Genomic DNA, 18,811 nt, shown 5'->3' with positions numbered 1-18,811 from the left:
CTCTAGCCATCCGGGATATGCCCTATGTAGTTCTGTGCTACGGGCTGGAACACCCTGCAAAAATGGATGAAAAGCTTTCACAGCTTGACATTGCCAGTTATACTGCCAAAAGACACCAGTGAGTGTGTTGGCAAGCTTCTATCAGTGTCAGCTGGGCTGTTAGGTGGTGTTTGCAAGGTTTTTGCATGTCTTTTGGGTAGTTAGCTTGCTAGTTTTGGAACATTACTCGTAATTGCTGCTTTAAATCAATCATTCTCACATGGGCTGCATGTCCGGATGTTGGCAACAGGCTCCTGAATTCATTTCAGTGTTGTTGCATTTTGTCTTATACTTTTCATAATTTTGTTAACTTCTAGCCAGTTAATGTATTGCCATTTTAGATGTAAATCACATGTATCAACTTTAAAATCGTTCTGATCACCCTTCTACACAGCACAGTATTTATGAAAAGGAAGTTGACGGGAATAAATGCGTACCTCTGAACATGGTCTTGAGGAGGCCTTACTCAAATGAAAATTAAATATTGAGAGGATGAGCAGTTTGACACTCAATTGATCACTTCAGGTGATCAGTTTAATAACCACATTATTTGTGGCTCCACCATGACACCTAACTCAATAGCCTGGAATGGATGACATTCATTCCTTGGTAACCCAGATAGCAAAGCATTTATCGGTCCAGCGGTGGATCTTGGCCAATTCATTCTGGTCTGCTCTCTTTAGTGGGAGTGGATATTAAGAAAATAACAAAACAATTTAGCAATCCCTGGAATTTCTAAATATCTAAGTATTTGGCCGCTAAACATAAGTTGTTTATGGTAGGCCTAATAGAAGGTTCTCAAGGTGAACAATGACTGTCAATAAGACTGGTAGGCAGTGGTAACATCTATAAAACAAAGTGTTGGTGACTGAAGAGGTATAGATGAGAAAGATTTTTTTTTTTTTAAGCATGTGGCAAAACTCACCTGCGGACCGACTGAGAACCGATAAGCAAAAAAAGGCCAACGTACCACCAGCTCTGGCACCCAATGGTCCACTGGCATTTGCTACCAGGGAAAGCAGTGCATGGTGCAAATTTCAGTGGAGAAGTGCGTGACCTCGGTAAGCTGGCCAACACTGGGACATTTACAGAAAATGTTGATTAATGTGTGTTCTCCTTATAAATAAATAAAATTAAAACACGAGTCCTAATTTAACTACGAACACAGATGTGACCCACATGGCTGATTCCCTAACCAACCCGCAGGATGCGCTGCAAGAACGTTTCAAGTTCATCCACAGGCAGGCCTTCCAGGAGTGGACGTTAAGCATGTCCAGATTAATGGAGAGAGTGGGAGTAAGATGTGCGTATGCTGTGTTTGATAACTCGGAAACACCTCCGTACGCAAGTCATGGGATTGTGTGTATACATGGTCCTACAGCAAGATCCATACATTTGGCCCAGGGGGTATCATACTGCAGTGGCCTACCTCTGGGGCTTCTGTTTTTTATGAAACTGAAAAATTCAACTGAAACTTTTATGAAATGCTAAAATAGCACGTTTATTGTACTTCCTTTTGGGGGGGGGGGGGGCGGCTGTTGCTTCTGATGACGTTAACTTCCAACTCAGTGGCGTTAAACCCGTTTTAATTCTGTGCTCACAAAGCACCACAGGGAGACTTGTGAATTCTTGCCATAGATTTTCATCATCATGTGGGAGGCACCTTTTCTGCAGACTGCAGAGGACAACACAGGAAGCATCCCAGAGCAGATTCATACAGTGCTACACACAATGCTTCAACCCACTTGATTTTCAACTACTTGCATTAGGCAGCTCTATCACCTGCAAAGCTAGACTACACAATTTTCCTCGTCATTAAGAAGCACCCACTTAGATTTATTTATTTCTCTTTTTTGGGGGGGGGGGCATTCAATTTGCCTTTCACACCATTTTAACATCAGCTTAGCACTTCAAATCAAAGTTATTATATTTTAGTTTTTTTTTCTCCTTTTGCATGTCATTTTTTTGTATATCCTCCAAAACTGAAACAAACAAAAAAACAACAAAAAGAAAAAACTACTTCCATGTGTATAGATCTACCCAGATGTACTCAGACAGCACATAAACGAAACTGGAGACAACGTTAAGGATGGAACAATGGAGCAAGGTCAACATAGAAGAACTGTCCGATCAGGCGCTGCCTATTAAAAAAAAAGAGAAAGACAAGGAAGAGCGCAGACTAAATGGGTCTGACCACTCACTCCTACATCCCAACTTCTCAAAGGCTGGCTGCACACATGGAGAAGAGAACGTATAACCGTGTAAAAAGATATGGCATTGAGAAGTGACCAGAGGAAACAAAACATGCTGATCTGAAGCGGCAGTGCATCGCCCCGGCACCTCTCATCATCTTAACAGTCTGAGGGAGGCAGGAGAAAGAAAAAAACAAAAAAAAGCAACTGTATAAAATCCATGTTCTGCATCACTGACGTTGAATGTCCCAGTCTTTGCCCTCCGGGTTGAGGGGAGGGGGGTAGTTTCCGCAGTGTGTGTGTGTATGCGTGTGTGTGTGCGTATGTGTGTGTGTGTGTGTGTGTGAGTGGCATCTCATCCGTCCCCCAGCCTGAAACCTGCACCCCAGGCATGGCGTCCACCCCCAGCGCCCCCCCCGCCCCCACCCCCTCCTTGCTCCTGAGGGGCGGGTCTTCTGCTGGGTGGCGCTCCGAATCCAGACACGCCGCCTCGTCTGTTGGGGAAGTAGCGGTACCTGCAGACGAAAGGAAGTGACAAGATTGTGACCAGAGAAAGTAACCACTCTGAGGAAGTGGTCATACTCAACTCCCACTCAACTAATAGACATGTCAGCATATGTTCTGGTCAGACAATCCCTGTCAAAGCATCACTGCAACAACTTGCCATTTATGTTTTTATGACGGCAACAAGTTTTGCCATCGTCTTCAAATTCATTTTGGTGGTGTATAGTCATGTGAAGGACAGGTAAATATGCGTCGTTCCCAAACTAGTCATCAAGGAAATGCACAAGCACAACATTGGCTGCTACATTGCCAAACGACACTAGTTAGCATGTTAGCACACGTTCATCAGTGCTAACTGGGCTGTTTGTGGTGTTTGCAAGGTTTTTGCCTGCTTTAGAGATAGTCAGCAAGCTTGTTTTAGACCAAACCTAGTGACTGCTGCCTTAAGGTTCTAACTAGCACTTCCTGTTATACACACTTGTAGCCTATGTTGTGTTTTAATTCAATAATGCCCTTGTGGAACCAGTAATGGATTCTATCAGAGGATAACCGTTTCCAATGCACGTAGGTTTATTTTGTAGCCACTTTTATATAGGGGCTATTTAAAGTCCCTGTAATGTACACTAAACTAAACTAAACAACACAACCCTTCATATATATATATATCTCTCATATCTCAGATTTGCTCTTCTCCCATAACATTTCTGCTCAGCCAGATATCCCTTAACTTTTGTTACACACCATTCAACTGACAAAGTACTTATTCAGTGTTTCAGGCTGGAAAAATCCTACTCCCCGGGAGTGCGTCTACGCTTGGATTGTGTTTCGGGCGAGCAGATGTTGGACTCACAGGATCTGTGGGGTGGAGAGTAAGGTTCGGCCCCCAAGGTCCATTGGATATTTGAACATCAGGAAGAAGTACAGATGGCCGACCAGATTCCCAATCAGCTCGTTCACGACCCTGGAGATGAGAGAAAAACAAACGTTTTTACACACAGTTAGAAGATGCACAACTACATAGCTTTAATGAACCGAGTGTTTTGGAGATTAAATAAAGGTGTGTATGGGTAGGAAATCACATAATTAAAAAACAAAACAAAACGCAGAGAAAGGTTAAGGAGTTAGCAATGAAGCAACACATCTATGGGTGAAGTTCAAACAGAAAACATGAACTGATAGATAGATAGATAGATAGCTAGATAGATAGATGGATAGATAGATAGATAGATAGATAGATAGATAGATGGATAGATAGATAGATAGATGATAGATAGATAGATAGATGATAGATAGATAGATGATAGATAGATAGATGATAGATAGATAGATAGATAGATAGATAGATAGATAGATAGATAGATAGATAGATAGATAGATGGATAGATAGATAGATAGATAGATAGATAGATAGATAGATAGATAGATAGATAGATAGATAGATGGATACTTAATTAAATACCAGGGGAAATTAGGAACACTTACGAGCCTCCAATGATGTAGTTGAAGCCCAAAATGACCCAGGGTAGATAACAAGCCTGTGGAAGGAACATACTGTTAGAGAATCAACCTCATTCAACCGCTTTAAAAGAAATCTCAAAACATGGTTGATAAATAACCAAAAATGTGAGTGGGTTAGCAGTAGAACTTTGGGATCTATATTGGGATTTATTTAATTTTTGATTTATTGTCAATGGTATATTTGATATATACATCAATGCCTCTTTTTTTAAGGTTGTATAGCCGTTTTCACTCAGGCAGGGGGACTGCCCATGGAAACTAGCCTTTTGGCTACAATTGGGTGCATTTACATTTTAATGTTCATGAATATACACTGTCCCTGTTTATTAAATAAACAAATTGATTGATTAATTGACTGTTCATGTGATAAAAACTAAAATAGGAGTTCTGGAAAAAAGATGCGATCAAACAATCAATTAGTATATACCTTGAATCTGGTGCCGAACCAGAAAGACACGATCATTTCCCGGTTGAGTTGGGCCCACACGTACAGGACTGACATGATCAGAGGGATCATCAGGAGCTGGAACACAAGGGGGAAAAAACATTCAACACTCAAACCCAAGGCCCTTTAGTTATCTCTAAATCCATTATCTCACAACAGACCATCAGATGCCCCCTATGTTACATTCTAGGTCACACACACACACACACACACACACACACACACACACACACACACACACACACACACACACACACACACACACACACACACACACACACACACACACACACACACACACACACACACACACAATACTTTCCAATGCACAACTCTTGAATAGGAAATTAAAAGTAATGTGTGGGTTGGGGCAGAAATGTTGCAAACAAAAGCAAAAAAACCTTACAAAAAGAAATCCCATTGTGGCTAGTGACTTCCTCTGAAGCAACCAACTTAAACCCCCTGAAGCAGTGACACTCATCCACAAGTGGGCCCAGGACTGTCACAGTCATACTCCGCATAGCCCACTTCAACCTGGGCCAGATTTATGAGGCAGAGCGGGCCGCTGAACTGAGGCGGAAGTGGAAAACAGTCTCCCACAGCTGTCAAGCTGCGCTTATGAAGGACTCTCTCTCTCTCTCTCTCTCTCTTGGCTTGCTGAGCCTCTGTAAGGGGATACGCTGACCCATCTCTCATTTTAAGGAGGAGGACAGAGCACGCTCAGCTGACCACTTGAAGCACTCACAACACTTCACTGTGCACAGCGACTAAGATCAATAAATACATTGCTATGGCAGCTATAAACAATTATGGCCAGACACATACACACATTCAGTTTAGAGGTTAAGGGCCTCAAAGTGGAATTAAGATCATGCGAGGACTGGGTAAAAGTCTGATTCCCAACATTTGTAAAATATATACATTTCATCAAATATTAATATATTTAATAAAACTATAACATGGACGTGAAGACTTACCTGCATATCCATCATTAAGCCAGTGATCTGAAAGAACTGTCAAGGCTAACATCCTTAAGGCAGAGGCAACTCTTCTGTAAGTCAAAAAGTCCCTCCCTAAACAGAAATCCTTAATCCTTGTTGCAGGCATCAAATATTACATTATACACAAAAGAGGTTTGAGGGAAGTAACTAGAGAATCTGAAAAGTGAAAACATAGTGGGGAATTCTGATTCCAGCCACATGCAGTGCAGTTGTGTGTAAAGGATACAACAATACAAAGCCAGTTGAAGAGGAGCATGAATACGTAGTCAGCAGGTCTTCCATCAAATACTCCTATAAAGTAAGAACAATAACGACACTGTTACATGAGTAGGTACACACACGGGTACACACACGGGTACACACATGGGTACACACACACACACACACACACTTTTTCTGTATAGCAAGTCACTAACAACAAACACAACATACATTTAATGAATCTCATCTAAGCAGGATATGATTATTTTATTAAGTGGCAGTTATCCTCTATTCCAGAAAACTGGAGCATACAAACCTATTCCCAGCAAGGTCAATTATACATCCCACAAAGCACCGATCATTTCTCACCTGTTTCAAGCCGTGAAGAGTACTGGTAGAGAAAATACAGATTAACCAGGTATAGGAACCCTGTCCCTGGGCCCACGGGGAAGTACAATGTGGACGTCAACGGCCTCCATAACTGCAGAGAGAGAAGCACGAGTGCATTATTATTGGTGACGCATCAGATCGATGGGACCTCTGTGATTGCCTTCGGCCTCCTCCCCAGTGAGTGGCAGTGGCAGTGGCGTCAGCAGCCAGCCTAATTACATTGTGAAAGGCTGCCACTGATGTAAGCTTCAGCTTCCCGCTACTGTATTGCACGTCACTGATTGAATTAAGCAGGAGGGAAGCCGCAGGTGTAAATCTGCTTTGTAGCTCACAGGGAATGAGGCACTATCTGTTCGGATGAGGACTGCGATACCCTGGGGGGGGGGGGGGGGGGGGGGGTGTCTCAGTTTTGCTGCTGTTGCTTCTCCTGTCAAAATAATGTAGCCTTAGTCTGGCCACCCACCCACCCATCCCTCTATCTCTCGCTCATTCTCCTCTTCTCTCCATCTCTCTCTCCCTCTCTCTCTCTCTCTCTCTCTCTGTCTCACCCACCCACCCACCCGGCCTCTACCACCACCACTTTCCACCCCCATTAGGTGCCCCCCTCGCCGCCTGGCGCCACTGCTGGGGCTTTTATCGACGGGCTCCGAGAAAAACGGTGGCCTGGGTGGAGCCGTGGCGCCACCCCAGACAAGCCGTGCGAGTAGCGGGCGGGAGGGAGGGGGGGAGGGAGGGACAAAAACTAAAAAGAGCAAATGCATCTGCTGCTCCCACTCCCATGTTCGCTTGCTAGCTCCCTGCTTCAGAATCTGGGTCAGTAAACAACAGGCACTTTTTTCTCCTCCCTTACTCCCGCCGACGCTCTCCCTGCCTCCCGCCGACGCTCTCCCTGCCTCCCTCCACTGGCCTTGGAGATCCTCCCTCCCTCCCTCCTACATCTCCCAATAACTCTCCCCTTTCACGTCTTTTCCTCTTGTATTCCCCCTCTTCCTCACCTTGTGTATACATCCTTGTAAGTCGCTTTGGATAAAAGCGCCTGCTAAATGACTGAACCTTCATGCGTGTCCTCCTCTTACACTTCACGTCTCTTTTTATCTCTCTTTCCTTCCACCCATTCTCATCTGCCCTCTTGCTCCCACACCTTTTTACCCCCCTCCTCATCCTTCCCTATCCCTCTCTCCTTCTACCTCGGGCTAGGATAAATGGACACCATGAGCCAGCTGGCCATTGCTTCAAATTTTGCTGAGCACCGGCCCTTTGAAGCGAGCGGGAGCATCAAACAGCTGGGCGCTAGCGGTGGCGCCGTCCCACCCCCACTGCAGCAGCAGAGCAGCAGAGCAGCAAGCCTGGCCGCCTCTTCATAGAGGTGACCTTTGTGGTACTGCAGCAGAGAGGAAAAGTAGGTTAAAGACGCAGTGAAGAGACGCTCCATGACGCTGTGTGTGTGTGTGTGTGGGGGGGGGGGGGGGGGGGGGGGGTAGAACCAGCAGGGACTCTTTTCTTTTCTGGCCGCGTCTCAACAGCTAAGCGGTGGCCTGGTGTGCCCAGCTATGCCCAGTCGGGGTGCAAGTGACGCACTGGTTCAATGCAGCACAATGTCTCGTGTGCTGTGTTGCCGTTTTAGTCATTTAAGAAAATTCTTCTACCGAAAAAGAGTAAATCCAAGAGATATTTATGGCTTAAATGTCAGATTTTGTTCCAGCTTCAGGCTCTCTTTTTAGCCCTCGTTCAAAATGAAGTCAGACTATGTTATGCTTCCAATCCATTACTCATCCATCTGCTTGATTACTCCTTGGCTTAAATTACACGTATCAATTATTATTCCAATACCAGAGCAATTAAAACTTTAAGACTGAGCACTGCTGCTTTCTTGCACAGATGGCAAACTGAGCAGTGGGTGGAATTAGAATTAAAGTTTCGTAATTACAAATCAACATATCGTGTCTCAGATCTGATGTTTAAAAATGTTAGCCTACACATTCCATTCACCATGCACTTCTTGTGAATTCAATAGGACCCATCATCATTCCATTTCAACTTCTGTTCAGTGTGTGCAGCTAAGTAAGGATAACGAAAATAAACACAGGGGTCATTTGCCTGATTGCAGTAGTCTTCATCATCCTGTGCAACACCCCTGCACAAACAAAGTGGCTGTTGGGGGCCCAGGCTAGACAGAGTGGTTCACTTTACCCAGTGCCCACTAAAGACAAAACAGGCCAGGCGTGCCAGCTTGGCATCTACCCCACCACTGAGGGAAAGATAAGGGTCATTCATCAAGAAGCTGGGCAGTGGAGGGGGGCAGGGCAGTGGAGGGGGGGGGGGGCAGGGCTGGCACTGTGTTGTTATCAACAGAGCTTTTCATACAGTTAACGTGCAGAAAGCCATTTTACGGCTGTTTTTTTTTTTGGAACACGGAAACACGGACTCACCAAAAACGTGACACGGAATTTGCTTTTTTTTGACGCGTAAAACTATTGGCCCTAGACCAGTGGCTGAGTCGGCCCAGCAGGCTGGGCTAGGCATCACCAAACATCAACATCACCAAAGAGACCTCGGTCAGTCAAGACTAATGGGTCTCCTTGGTCATCCGATGACCATCCACTCTGCAATACACACAGATCACTGTAACAACTACATATTATTGTGCAGCTTACGGTAGATGTTTGGTAGGACCTGCAGTCTGTAGTTGGTGCGAGATGATATTTCGGAACAGAACCATTTTTAACAAATTACTTTTTAGCAAAATGTTGATCTGTCTGCAACAAATATATTAATTAGACTGACTTTGGATGTAAGGCTTGCCTTAAATATTCAGCATCACCATATCTCTAGTGGGGGAAGGCTGAAATAACACCACCTTGTGGCAGACACATAGAGTCAAAACAGTGCAGATCAGGCTTGGTTGTACAAACACACAAGTTGTAAATTAATGGGACAGTGGAAAAGAACGGAAATGGAAAAGGAAAATGTTGTGCTTACTCCTCAGATCTCCTCTGGGATGGATTGTTTATCCTAGAACAGCTTTTTCTCATTTGTGTGAAACCACATTGGCCCGCTAACTTCCTCCTGCAATTCATGTTTGTACTGTGCTGGATGTGCCCATGATTGTTTACAATTTCTGATGTCACAGCCACCACTTTACTGCATCCTGAATTACTGCATCATCGGCATTTACAGTGCTGATTGTGTCACTCATTTAAGGTGTGATCCTGATGAGAGTCTGTAGTTTGTCATCAAGATCACACTACATACTTTGTCTGTATTTTGGCATCACAGTAATCATGCAGATTCCAACTTCATAATTCAATTTTTTTTATTTAAGGTCTCTAGAACAGTTTTTTTTTGTTTCAACAGTTATGTAATCAAAGGTCAGGCCTCAATTTTAACTTCTTGAAAAGTCATAAGTCAAATCACTTTCAGAAGCTGAGAGGAACTCTGAGCATAGTTATCAAAGAAGGGTGACCGGTCATTTCATAAACAATTACAATTGTAAGTGTGTCCAGGTGAGGTCTAACTGAGGTCTATAGTACTCAGCTGTTGTACATTCTCCTTGTCCGAGTCCTTGTCCCAGGGTTTCTACCCAGTGATGTGGCCTCACGGATCATCTGTGTGCACTTGCTGTGCTTGAACTAAGGTCTAATGTTCTGATAGCGCATAAATACGGAAATAAACTCAACAACCAGTTTCCATATTTGATTTAAATAGCAACAAGACACATTTGTGCATTTAATATGAATGTTATATTTATCAGAAGGTGGTAGCATTCATTTTAAAACACAGACATAACGGCGATATGTTATCAGCACGTTTCAGAAGACTTGTCCACAAGCTTCAGTCTTGTTTGTATGCAGTGTCATCCTTCCTTTCGATTGTAAAGCCATGGTTTAAGGATCGTACGGTGACGAATACTAATTCTTAAATTATTGAATACTTTCTATAGCTAAAACAGCTACGGAATACGATGTCTAGTGACACATTACAGAGTCTTTAGGGTTTAAAATTTAAAAAAAAAGGAAAAACCTTACTATGTGTAGCTGGTGGATACGATCCCGGAAGTACAGCCTCACCTGCTTACTACAAGTGTTGCCATTGGTTGCACACAAGGAAACGACTAATTCATTCGCCCATTGCATAAACCGAGGCCTACAAAGGTTTTGCTAATAGCTAATCGCTGTGTTTTCGATAGCAAGCAACACGAGAAGCCAACTGTCATGCATAAATGCTGTTGTACGCTTACCTGGAATTTGTGAAAGAAGTCCTTAGGCCATAAAACAAGATACATAGGGCTTATTAATCCAAGCTTTCCGATTAATGGCACCGCAATTGACCCAGCAAACCAGTACCGGGTGATAGCTGGGATGCTTTTGAACCAGTCCCCAATATCTGACATTTTGGCACGAAATTGAGCCTTCGATATCCTTTCTTCTGGTCACGAGTCAATCCCGTAGGATTTTAAAGCACAAAGGTAGACGCAAACGTGCAACTCTTCTTGAGAATTCACATTTGCAGTACTGTAATGCTATTTATTTAAAGCGCACACTCCAGTAGTTTGGTTTACATGACGTGGCTGCGCAAGAGTAGTGCTACGATGTTTCACTTCCTGTCTGATTTGCGTACACACAATACAGGACCTTTGGGGGAAATCTTTCAAACCACCTGTCGCCCTAACGTTATTCATACCCCCAAGCCTTACAAGAAAAAAATAATGTCCTGCCCGCTGCTTTTGTTATTTTTCACAAACTTACATTAAAGGATTTCTGTAGGCTATACGTTTTTGAGATCCACAAAAAAAAATATATATATATCCAGCGTGATTATTGTACAGAATTTAAAAAAAGATACAGATATACAGATACAAACACTCATTTAATTTGATAAAAGTACTTCTATTTTTAAAGCATTGGTCTTGACGGCCATGTAAATAAACTCCATTACCCATAAGCACTTGAAGTATTTACATGTGTAGTTTGTAGCAAGCAACGAACATTCTCAAGACTTCAACAACAGTTGGCTATCAGAGTACACACCTCCCAATGACCTGTTTGGTTGTGTATTTTATATCCATGACATGTATGTTTCGCTACTGTTGGCAATTTTATCGTTTTAATGAACTGCTAACTTATCTGTATTAGACCTCGGGAATACGTTGAGCTAACAAGTGTTTATTTCAAAGTTCCCGCTGCAGATACCGCCTCTGTGTGAGCTAACATTAGCAAGATAGTCATGCCGAGCAGTTATGCTAGCTAGAATAGTTTTTCTTCTGGACAACATAGCATGTGAAATATCTGTTGCTAGTCAGTGAAGAAATGCAGACTATCGACGTTGGCTCGAAAGAAGATGGTCAAGTATGGCATCGAAAACCAAATCCATCTGTAAGCAACGGGTAAGTAAGCACCACAAAATGCACTGCAAAATGATGTTCATAATGATTGTCAAGTAGCTTGAGAGCCCCTGAATGTACTATCACCAAATTGCCTTAATTGTAGCTTGACGTATAGTCAGTTTGCCTAAAACCTCAATAACTATGTGTTGTGAGCAGAGGTCTTATCCTTAGAATACATACATGAAAAGGTATTTTTTTCATACTGTAATTCATCATGATGTTTACCTTCTTATTTCCGTCTTTTATAGAATTATCGTCACTGTAGTTCGCAGTAATCCTCATCAAAACAAGACTGTGCGTTTTCTGCAAGTGGCATTTGACACAACAGGGGATTCATTTGTCTCTGGCGACCACCACGGAAATATCTATGTGTTTGATATAAGTAGAAACAGGTAGGTTTTAACGAGTTTTAATTTTGCTAGTGCAATACAAAGTGCCGTTTGCTCGACAACGCCCAATTCTCTCATTCACCACAAAAGTTGTTGTTGTTGTGAAAAATCATATGTTAGACTGAAAATATTGCAATGTACTGCATTTATTATTATATATTATCTAGGTTCCGGTTGGTCCAGAAAACTGGACAGGCATGCACCGCCCTTTCCTTCAGTTTGCGCAGAACTACAGAGTTCCTCGTTGCCCTGGCTGACTACTCCATAAAATGCTTTGACAAAGGTATATTTATCCCAGAAGTAAATTACACGATAAACTGTAGCCTACATGTTATACATCCTATTGTATAACACAGACATTTTATTATTATATTATTTGAATCAAATAGTTTTGATCCTATGACACATTTCTTCTCCCTAATGAATGGCTGCTGTTTTGTCAGACACCAAACAACTGGTGAGCTGGATGCGAGGGCATGAGGGTGCTGTGTCCTCCATATCGGTCCACAGCTCTGGACGCTACGCCATCAGCACCTCCTCAGACACTGCTCAGCTGTGGGACCTGGACACGTTTCAGAGGAAGCGGAAGCTCAACATTCGCCAGTCTGTCGGCATCCAAAGGGTGGGAACTGAGCTGTTGTCTGGAAACTGAATGAAAACTGGACAGTCAGTCTGTTTCAACTTACCAAGCACAATTGAACTGTCTGAACAATGCTGATGCGTGTATATCAATAATCTACAAAAATATATATATATCAGTGATAAAGATAGATCTTGGCATTCTATAATGTAGTCATAATTAATTACTGACATGCATCAATATTTGTTTTGTTGTTAAGGTTTTCTTTTTACCACTAAGCAACACTATTCTCAGTTGCTTTAACGATGATTCCATCTTTGCCTGGGAGAGTGATACACTTGTCTGCAAGTACCAGCTATCAGGACCTCAAGATGGTACCAGAGTACATTACAAAGCTTTTGCCGTAACAAGGTAACACGTGTTTACATTTGGCCATCAGTCAAGTGCTCTGTGAACACATGTACACCTACTCTTTAAACAATGTTTTCTGATATGCCCTGTTTAGAATACATTACTTCATCTACTTACTCTTATATAGACATTTCAAAATAGTCTGTCAGAGGAATTTACTGTTCAATAAACGTTAGTTTTGCCCATGGTGGTCCATGACAGTGATGTTTAGGATGAAACATATAGAAACCTCTGGATGGCGAACCGTTTTTAACTGCACGCGATGTCAGTGGTAGTACATCCAGTGTTGTGTTTGACAGGGAAGGGAAGTTCATCCAGTGTTGTATTTGACAGGGAAGTTCATCCAGTGTTGTGTTTGACAGGGAAGGAAAGTTCATCCAGTGTTGTGTTTGACAGGGAAGTTTATCCAGTGCTGTGTTTGACAGGAAAGGGAAGTTCATCCAGTGTTGTGTTTGACAGGGAAGGGAAGTTCATCCAGTGTTGTGTTTGACAGGGAAGGGAAGTTCATACAGTGTTGTGTTTGACAGGAAAGGGAAGTTCATCCAGTGTTGTGTTTGACAGGGAAGTTTATCCAGTGCTGTGTTTGACAGGGAAGGGAAGTACATCCAGGGGCGACAGTGGTTCAGGAGGTAGAGAAGTCGTTTGTTAATCAGAAGGTTGCTATCGGTGTAAAAAAAAAATGTGTATACATCCTTGTAAGTCGCTTTGGATAAAAGCGTGTGCTAAATGACGAAACAAACAAAGAAACAATGTTGTGTTTGACAGGGAAGGGAAGACTCTGGCCGCTGGGGGGCGCTCTAACCTGCTCCACCTGTGGTGCCTGGACAGCAGGCAGCTCATGCGCGTGGTCCAAATGCCCCCCCTGGTGAGGACCGTGCGCCACCTGGAGTTCCTGCCCGACAGCTTTGATGGAGGATCCAGCCAGGTATGACTGCCATTTTGTATTACAAAACACACACACAGTCAAGTGATTAAGTGTGCCAGGCCAATGGAGTCGAAGGAATGGATCAAAACATTGCCATGGACTAAATTCTACTTGAAAAGTGCCAATTCAGTATATGACAAGCAACAGTCACTTTCTTAGAAACTCTCTTAATGCTCGGAACTTTCAGTAATAAACATAAGCTTTGATTTACGGACCATTTCTCTTACAGGTCCTGGGAGTGCTTAGCCAGGATGGCATCATGCGCTTCATCAACATCCAGACCTTTAAGCAGCTGTTTGAGGTCGGCTCCATCGATAACGCCCTAACCACAGTGACCATCTGCCCCAAGGGACGTCACATAGTGGCCGTGACGGACAGTGGTGCTCTTAACATCTACAGCGTTCAGGGCCTTACACAAGAGGTCAACAAGGTAGTACTGCAACTGGATGCCATTGACTTTCAGTACAGTGTGTGCAGGGATTGCTCTTGCTTCCTCTCGGGTCTTACCGACAGTTTCCGATAAGCTTCATCAACTGAATCAAATGTAGTATGGTATAAAAGGGTTTACAACAAATATAGCTGGTCGCATAGTGTACTGGTTGTGTTCTGTTCTGTTGGGTTATTCTTCCCTGTTGTGGAAAATGATGATAAGATAACGATGATTTCATTAACATTATTATGCTCCTGAGCTGATGATCTGTTGTTGTGCTCCGCTTGGAGCGCAGTCGTGTAACTCGGGATGTATCTGATGTCTTGCTGCAATTCTGCTGATCGTTTGATGTGTGTTGTTTTTGTTTGTCCTGTCGTCTTATTGTTGTTTCTATGTTTATGTTCATGTAATGTATGTTTACTGTCTGATGGTGTTGTGGACCCCCTCGAAAACGAGATGGTACATCTCAAAGGGTTATTCCAAATGAAGATAATTTTCAATGAGAAAGTGTCCATTGCAGCTGTCCCTACTAAATCTGCCCTGACTGTGTCCACAGCCCCCGCAGCCCCTGGTGAAGGTGGTCAGCCAGGACTCCACGGTGGACGCCTCTGGAGTGCTGGTGAAGGTGCGGTCAGGGACGGTCCGGAGACCCAAAACATCTGGGCGCCGTGTCCCAGCCAAGGTGCTGCGGCCGCCAGCGGTCATCACGGGAGATGAGAAAGAGGTGAGCCCTGCCCCAATCCACATTTTTTGTTTTACCATTGTACTGTATATTACTGTATTTACTGTATTAATCGTACTTACACGATACATTACTCTTAAACATTGTATTTTACTACCTCATTCACTTCGTTTAACTTATTACCACCACTAAAACTTGCACCTTCACTTTTTATGTACTTATAATATCTACACTTCTTACCTCAATTGCTGCTAGTCCCGGTTCTGTTCATATTACATATCAATTCTTACTGTACACAATCTTATTTATTCACTTATTCCACTTTATAAATGCACATACTATGCATACTTTTATTGCTATTTTGCACTTCTGTTTTGGATGCTAAACTGCATTTCGTTGTCTTAGTACTTGTACTCTGTGCAATGACATTAAAGTTGAATCTAAACTAATCTAATCTAATCTAATCATAATGAGTTACCACAATCCCATGGACATCACTGCTGTCATCATCACTATCGTGAACAAGGATGTGGATAGAATTTCCAGATCATTTGATATTCCATCTTCACTGCAAACAAATAGGCTCACTTTCTTGATGACACGTGTGCTTCTCCTATTACATTTTGGTTTGCATTACAGAATGATTTACCTGGCGGATTGAGTAAGAAAAAACTTCTTGCCTTACTGAAGGCTTTTGGGGAATACCCAGCCAAATACAGGTACAGCTTGTCACACAGACACCACACTGTCCAACTACAGCTTTTGAAAATGTGAATGTTGTTTAGTGTAGGCAGAGCAAAGGCTCCCCCATGTTGTGGTGTCCTCTAAATGGTTGTGTGTGTGTGTGTGTCTATGTGTGTGTCTGTGTGTGTGTGTGTGTGTATGTCTGTGTGTGTGTGTGTCTGTGTGTGTGTGTGTCTGTGTGTGTGCGTGTCTGTGTGTGTGTGTGTGTGTGTGTGTGTGTGTGTGTGTGTGTGTGTGTGTGTGTGTGTGTGTGTCCACAGGATGTTTGTGTGGCGGTCCCTTCTGCAGCTCCCTGAGAACCACGCTGCCTTCAACAGCCTGGTGGAGAAAGGAGTCCACCCCGCGTGCCTGAGTCTCCAGGAGCGCTACCCCATCAAGAGCCAGAAGCTACAGCGAGGCCTGCAGAGGTACACACACACACACACACACACACACACACACCAGTGTCCCCCCACCGTGTCCCCCTTAGCAGCCAGCAGCTACTCTAGTTTTGCTTGGCAACGAAAGGTCTACATTTTACATGGAAGAGAAAGTGAAGTGGCTTCAAAGAACTTCAGCGTCATGTAATTATTGCACCTTGAACACAACGCAGTAGTCGGCGAAGCAAGACCACGCCGGCTACATTGGCCAGCCACTCTAGTCCCTGAGCATCCCAGCATGTGGTGTTTAGCTTAGGAAAGGAAAAGAGTGTGTGTTCTGCTTTGATTGACAGGGGGGGGCAGATGGGAAACAGCTCCCTCTCATGTCACCAGTCCCACAGTGCTTTGCCTCCTCCTGATTGCTAACAGGACTTCCATCTCCGCCCCCTTGACACCTCTCCCTCCCTCCCTCCCTCCCTCTCTCTGTCCCTCCCTCCCTCTCTCCCTCCCTCTCTCTCTCCCTCCCACTCTCCCTCCCACTCTCCCTCTCTCTCTCCCTCTCTCCCTCTCTACCTCCCTCCCTCCCTCTCTCTGTCCCTCAGACTCCTGTCCGCGCTTGCTCACTGGTCGGCCATCTTTGGGGAGACGGACTACCTCCCCCTGGTGGCGTTCCCGTTCGTGAAGCTTTTCCAGAACAATCCGCTCATCTGTTTTGAAGTGGTGGCCACTGTCATTGGTGTGTAGAAAAAAACCCACTGTTGTTGTTGTTTTTTTTTTTAAATATATATATTCTTTGCCAAAAGAAACATAGTGAAGGAGGTTTCTGTGTCATCTTAACAGTGAATTGGTGCCAGCATTGGTTTGAGTACTTCCCCAACCCACCCCTGAACGTGCTCAGCATGGTGGAGAACGTGCTGGCTCACCACGACAAGGAGCTGCTGCAGCACCTGGTGGACTGCCGCATCACCTCACAGGTGAAGGGGGGCCGTGGGGTGGGCTGACGTGTAATGGATTGCCTTTTTACACTCAAACAAATGCACTACACACATTGAAAGCCCCTCATGTCAGTCGGCTGACATTTTATGGATTGTAAGGATAGGCGCGATCTACTTCCAAAATGAACGCGAATTTGGGTGCGAGTTAAAATGTCGTTAAGGAGCAGTGGTTAAAGATGTCGTTAAGGAACAGCGGATAGAGATGTCGTTAAGGAACAGTGGATAGCGATGTCGTTAAGGAACAGTGGTTAGAGATGTCGTTAAGGAACAGTGGTTAGAGATGTCGTTAAGGAACAGTGGTTAGAGATGTCGTTAAGGAACAGTGGTTAGAGATGTCGTAAAGGAACAGTGGATAGCGATGTCGTTAAGGAACAGTGGATAGCGATGTCGTAAAGGAACAGTGGTTCGAGATGTCGTTAAGGAACAGTGGTTAGAGATGTCGTTAAGGAACAGTGGTTAGAGATGTCGTTAAGGAACAGTGGTTAGAGATGTCGTTAAGGAACAGTGGTTAGCGATGTCGTTAAGGAACAGTGGATAGCGATGTCGTTAAGGAACAGTGGATAGCGATGTCGTTAAGGAACAGTGGTTAGAGATGTCGTTAAGGAACAGTGGATAGCGATGTCGTTAAGGAACAGTGGATAGCGATGTCGTTAAGGAACAGTGGTTAGAGATGTCGTTAAGGAACAGTGGTTAGCGATGTCGTTAAGGAACAGTGGATAGCGATGTCGTTAAGGAACAGTGGATAGCGATGTCGTTAAGGAACAGTGGATAGCGATGTCGTTAAGGAACAGTGGTTAGAGATGTCGTTAAGGAACAGTGGTTAGCGATGTCGTTAAGGAACAGTGGATAGCGATGTCGTTAAGGAACAGTGGATAGCGATGTCGTTAAGGAACAGTGGTTAGAGATGTCGTTAAGGAACAGTGGTTAGAGATGTCGTTAAGGAACAGTGGATAGCGATGTCGTTAAGGAACAGTGGTTAGAGATGTCGTTAAGGAACAGTGGTTAGCGATGTCGTTAAGGAACAGTGGATAGCGATGTCGTTAAGGAACAGTGGATAGCGATGTCGTTAAGGAACAGTTGATAGCGATGTCGTTAAGGAACAGTGGATAGCGATGTCGTTAAGGAACAGTGGATAGCGATGTCGTTAAGGAACAGTGGATAGCGATGTCGTTAAGGAACAGTGGATAGCGATGTCGTTAAGGAACAGTGGATAGCGATGTCGTTAAGGAACAGTGCCTGTTGTTTTCATCACAGCCCAACCGCTGCTTCAATTTAACCTCTGACCTTTGCCCTCCGTCCGACTCTGGTGTCGTCCAGCTGTACGCGTGGCCGCTGCTGCAGACGCTGTTCTCCGAGGTGCTCACCAGGGACGAGTGGCTCCGCCTGTTCGACAACGTCTTCTCCAACCACCCGGCCTTCCTGCTGGTCGCCGTGGTAGCGTACGTCACCTGCTGCCGGGCACAGCTGCTGACGCTCGCCTTCACGGAGGACTTTGAGGTAGCGGTCCGCCAGACACACACACACTGCACACATACAGACACACTCACACACACACACACACAAGGAGGACTTTGAGGTAGCGGTCCGCCAGACACACACTACACACACACAGACACACACACA

The 18,811-nt window shown here is 44.1% G+C and overlaps 2 protein-coding genes across 2 annotated transcripts in view; one reads left to right on the top strand and one right to left on the bottom strand.

Annotated features, from left to right (window-relative positions):
* Positions 1-1,560: 1,560 nt before the first annotated feature.
* derl1 (derlin 1) lies at positions 1,561-10,854 on the bottom strand. The gene is made up of 8 exons (XM_080857571.1): positions 10,528-10,854; positions 6,270-6,381; positions 5,926-5,990; positions 5,676-5,702; positions 4,681-4,776; positions 4,218-4,270; positions 3,586-3,696; positions 1,561-2,746 (listed from the first exon to the last, which is right to left on the bottom strand). Exons 1-8 carry the CDS (start codon positions 10,678-10,680, stop codon positions 2,587-2,589), a joined length of 777 nt encoding a protein of 258 aa, XP_080713697.1. The 5' UTR covers positions 10,681-10,854; the 3' UTR covers positions 1,561-2,586.
* Positions 10,855-11,596: 742 nt separating this feature from the next.
* tbc1d31 (TBC1 domain family, member 31) overlaps positions 11,597-18,811 on the top strand; it is a gene marked incomplete at its 5' end in the record, with an annotated part of 16,842 nt that continues 9,627 nt past the window's right edge. The window contains 13 exons of the mRNA XM_080857556.1: positions 11,597-11,673; positions 11,922-12,065; positions 12,230-12,345; positions 12,506-12,684; positions 12,902-13,053; positions 13,819-13,978; positions 14,208-14,408; positions 14,965-15,132; positions 15,730-15,809; positions 16,095-16,241; positions 16,796-16,929; positions 17,034-17,167; positions 18,506-18,685. Coding sequence (XP_080713682.1) covers positions 11,597-11,673; positions 11,922-12,065; positions 12,230-12,345; positions 12,506-12,684; positions 12,902-13,053; positions 13,819-13,978; positions 14,208-14,408; positions 14,965-15,132; positions 15,730-15,809; positions 16,095-16,241; positions 16,796-16,929; positions 17,034-17,167; positions 18,506-18,685 — 1,872 coding nt within the window. The remainder of the gene's footprint in view (positions 11,674-11,921; positions 12,066-12,229; positions 12,346-12,505; positions 12,685-12,901; positions 13,054-13,818; positions 13,979-14,207; positions 14,409-14,964; positions 15,133-15,729; positions 15,810-16,094; positions 16,242-16,795; positions 16,930-17,033; positions 17,168-18,505; positions 18,686-18,811) is intronic.

The sequence above is a fragment of the Sprattus sprattus genome (genome assembly GCF_963457725.1).
Source record: "Sprattus sprattus genome assembly, chromosome: 19".
NCBI classification, from domain to species: domain Eukaryota; kingdom Metazoa; phylum Chordata; class Actinopteri; order Clupeiformes; family Clupeidae; genus Sprattus; species Sprattus sprattus.
This window is presented reverse-complemented; position numbering and strand designations above follow the sequence as displayed.

Coding starts and splice junctions, on each gene's coding strand:
- derl1 (XM_080857571.1), bottom strand. CDS start 10,680: ATGTCAGATATTGGGGACTGGTTCAAAAGCATCCCAGCTATCACCCGG. Junction 5,703..5,925: donor TCAACTGGCTTTGTATTGTT/GTATCCTTTACA, acceptor CAGTTCTTTCAG/ATCACTGGCTTAATGATGGA. Junction 2,747..3,585: donor CTCTCCACCCCACAGATCCT/GTGAGTCCAACA, acceptor TTTCGTCTGCAG/GTACCGCTACTTCCCCAACA.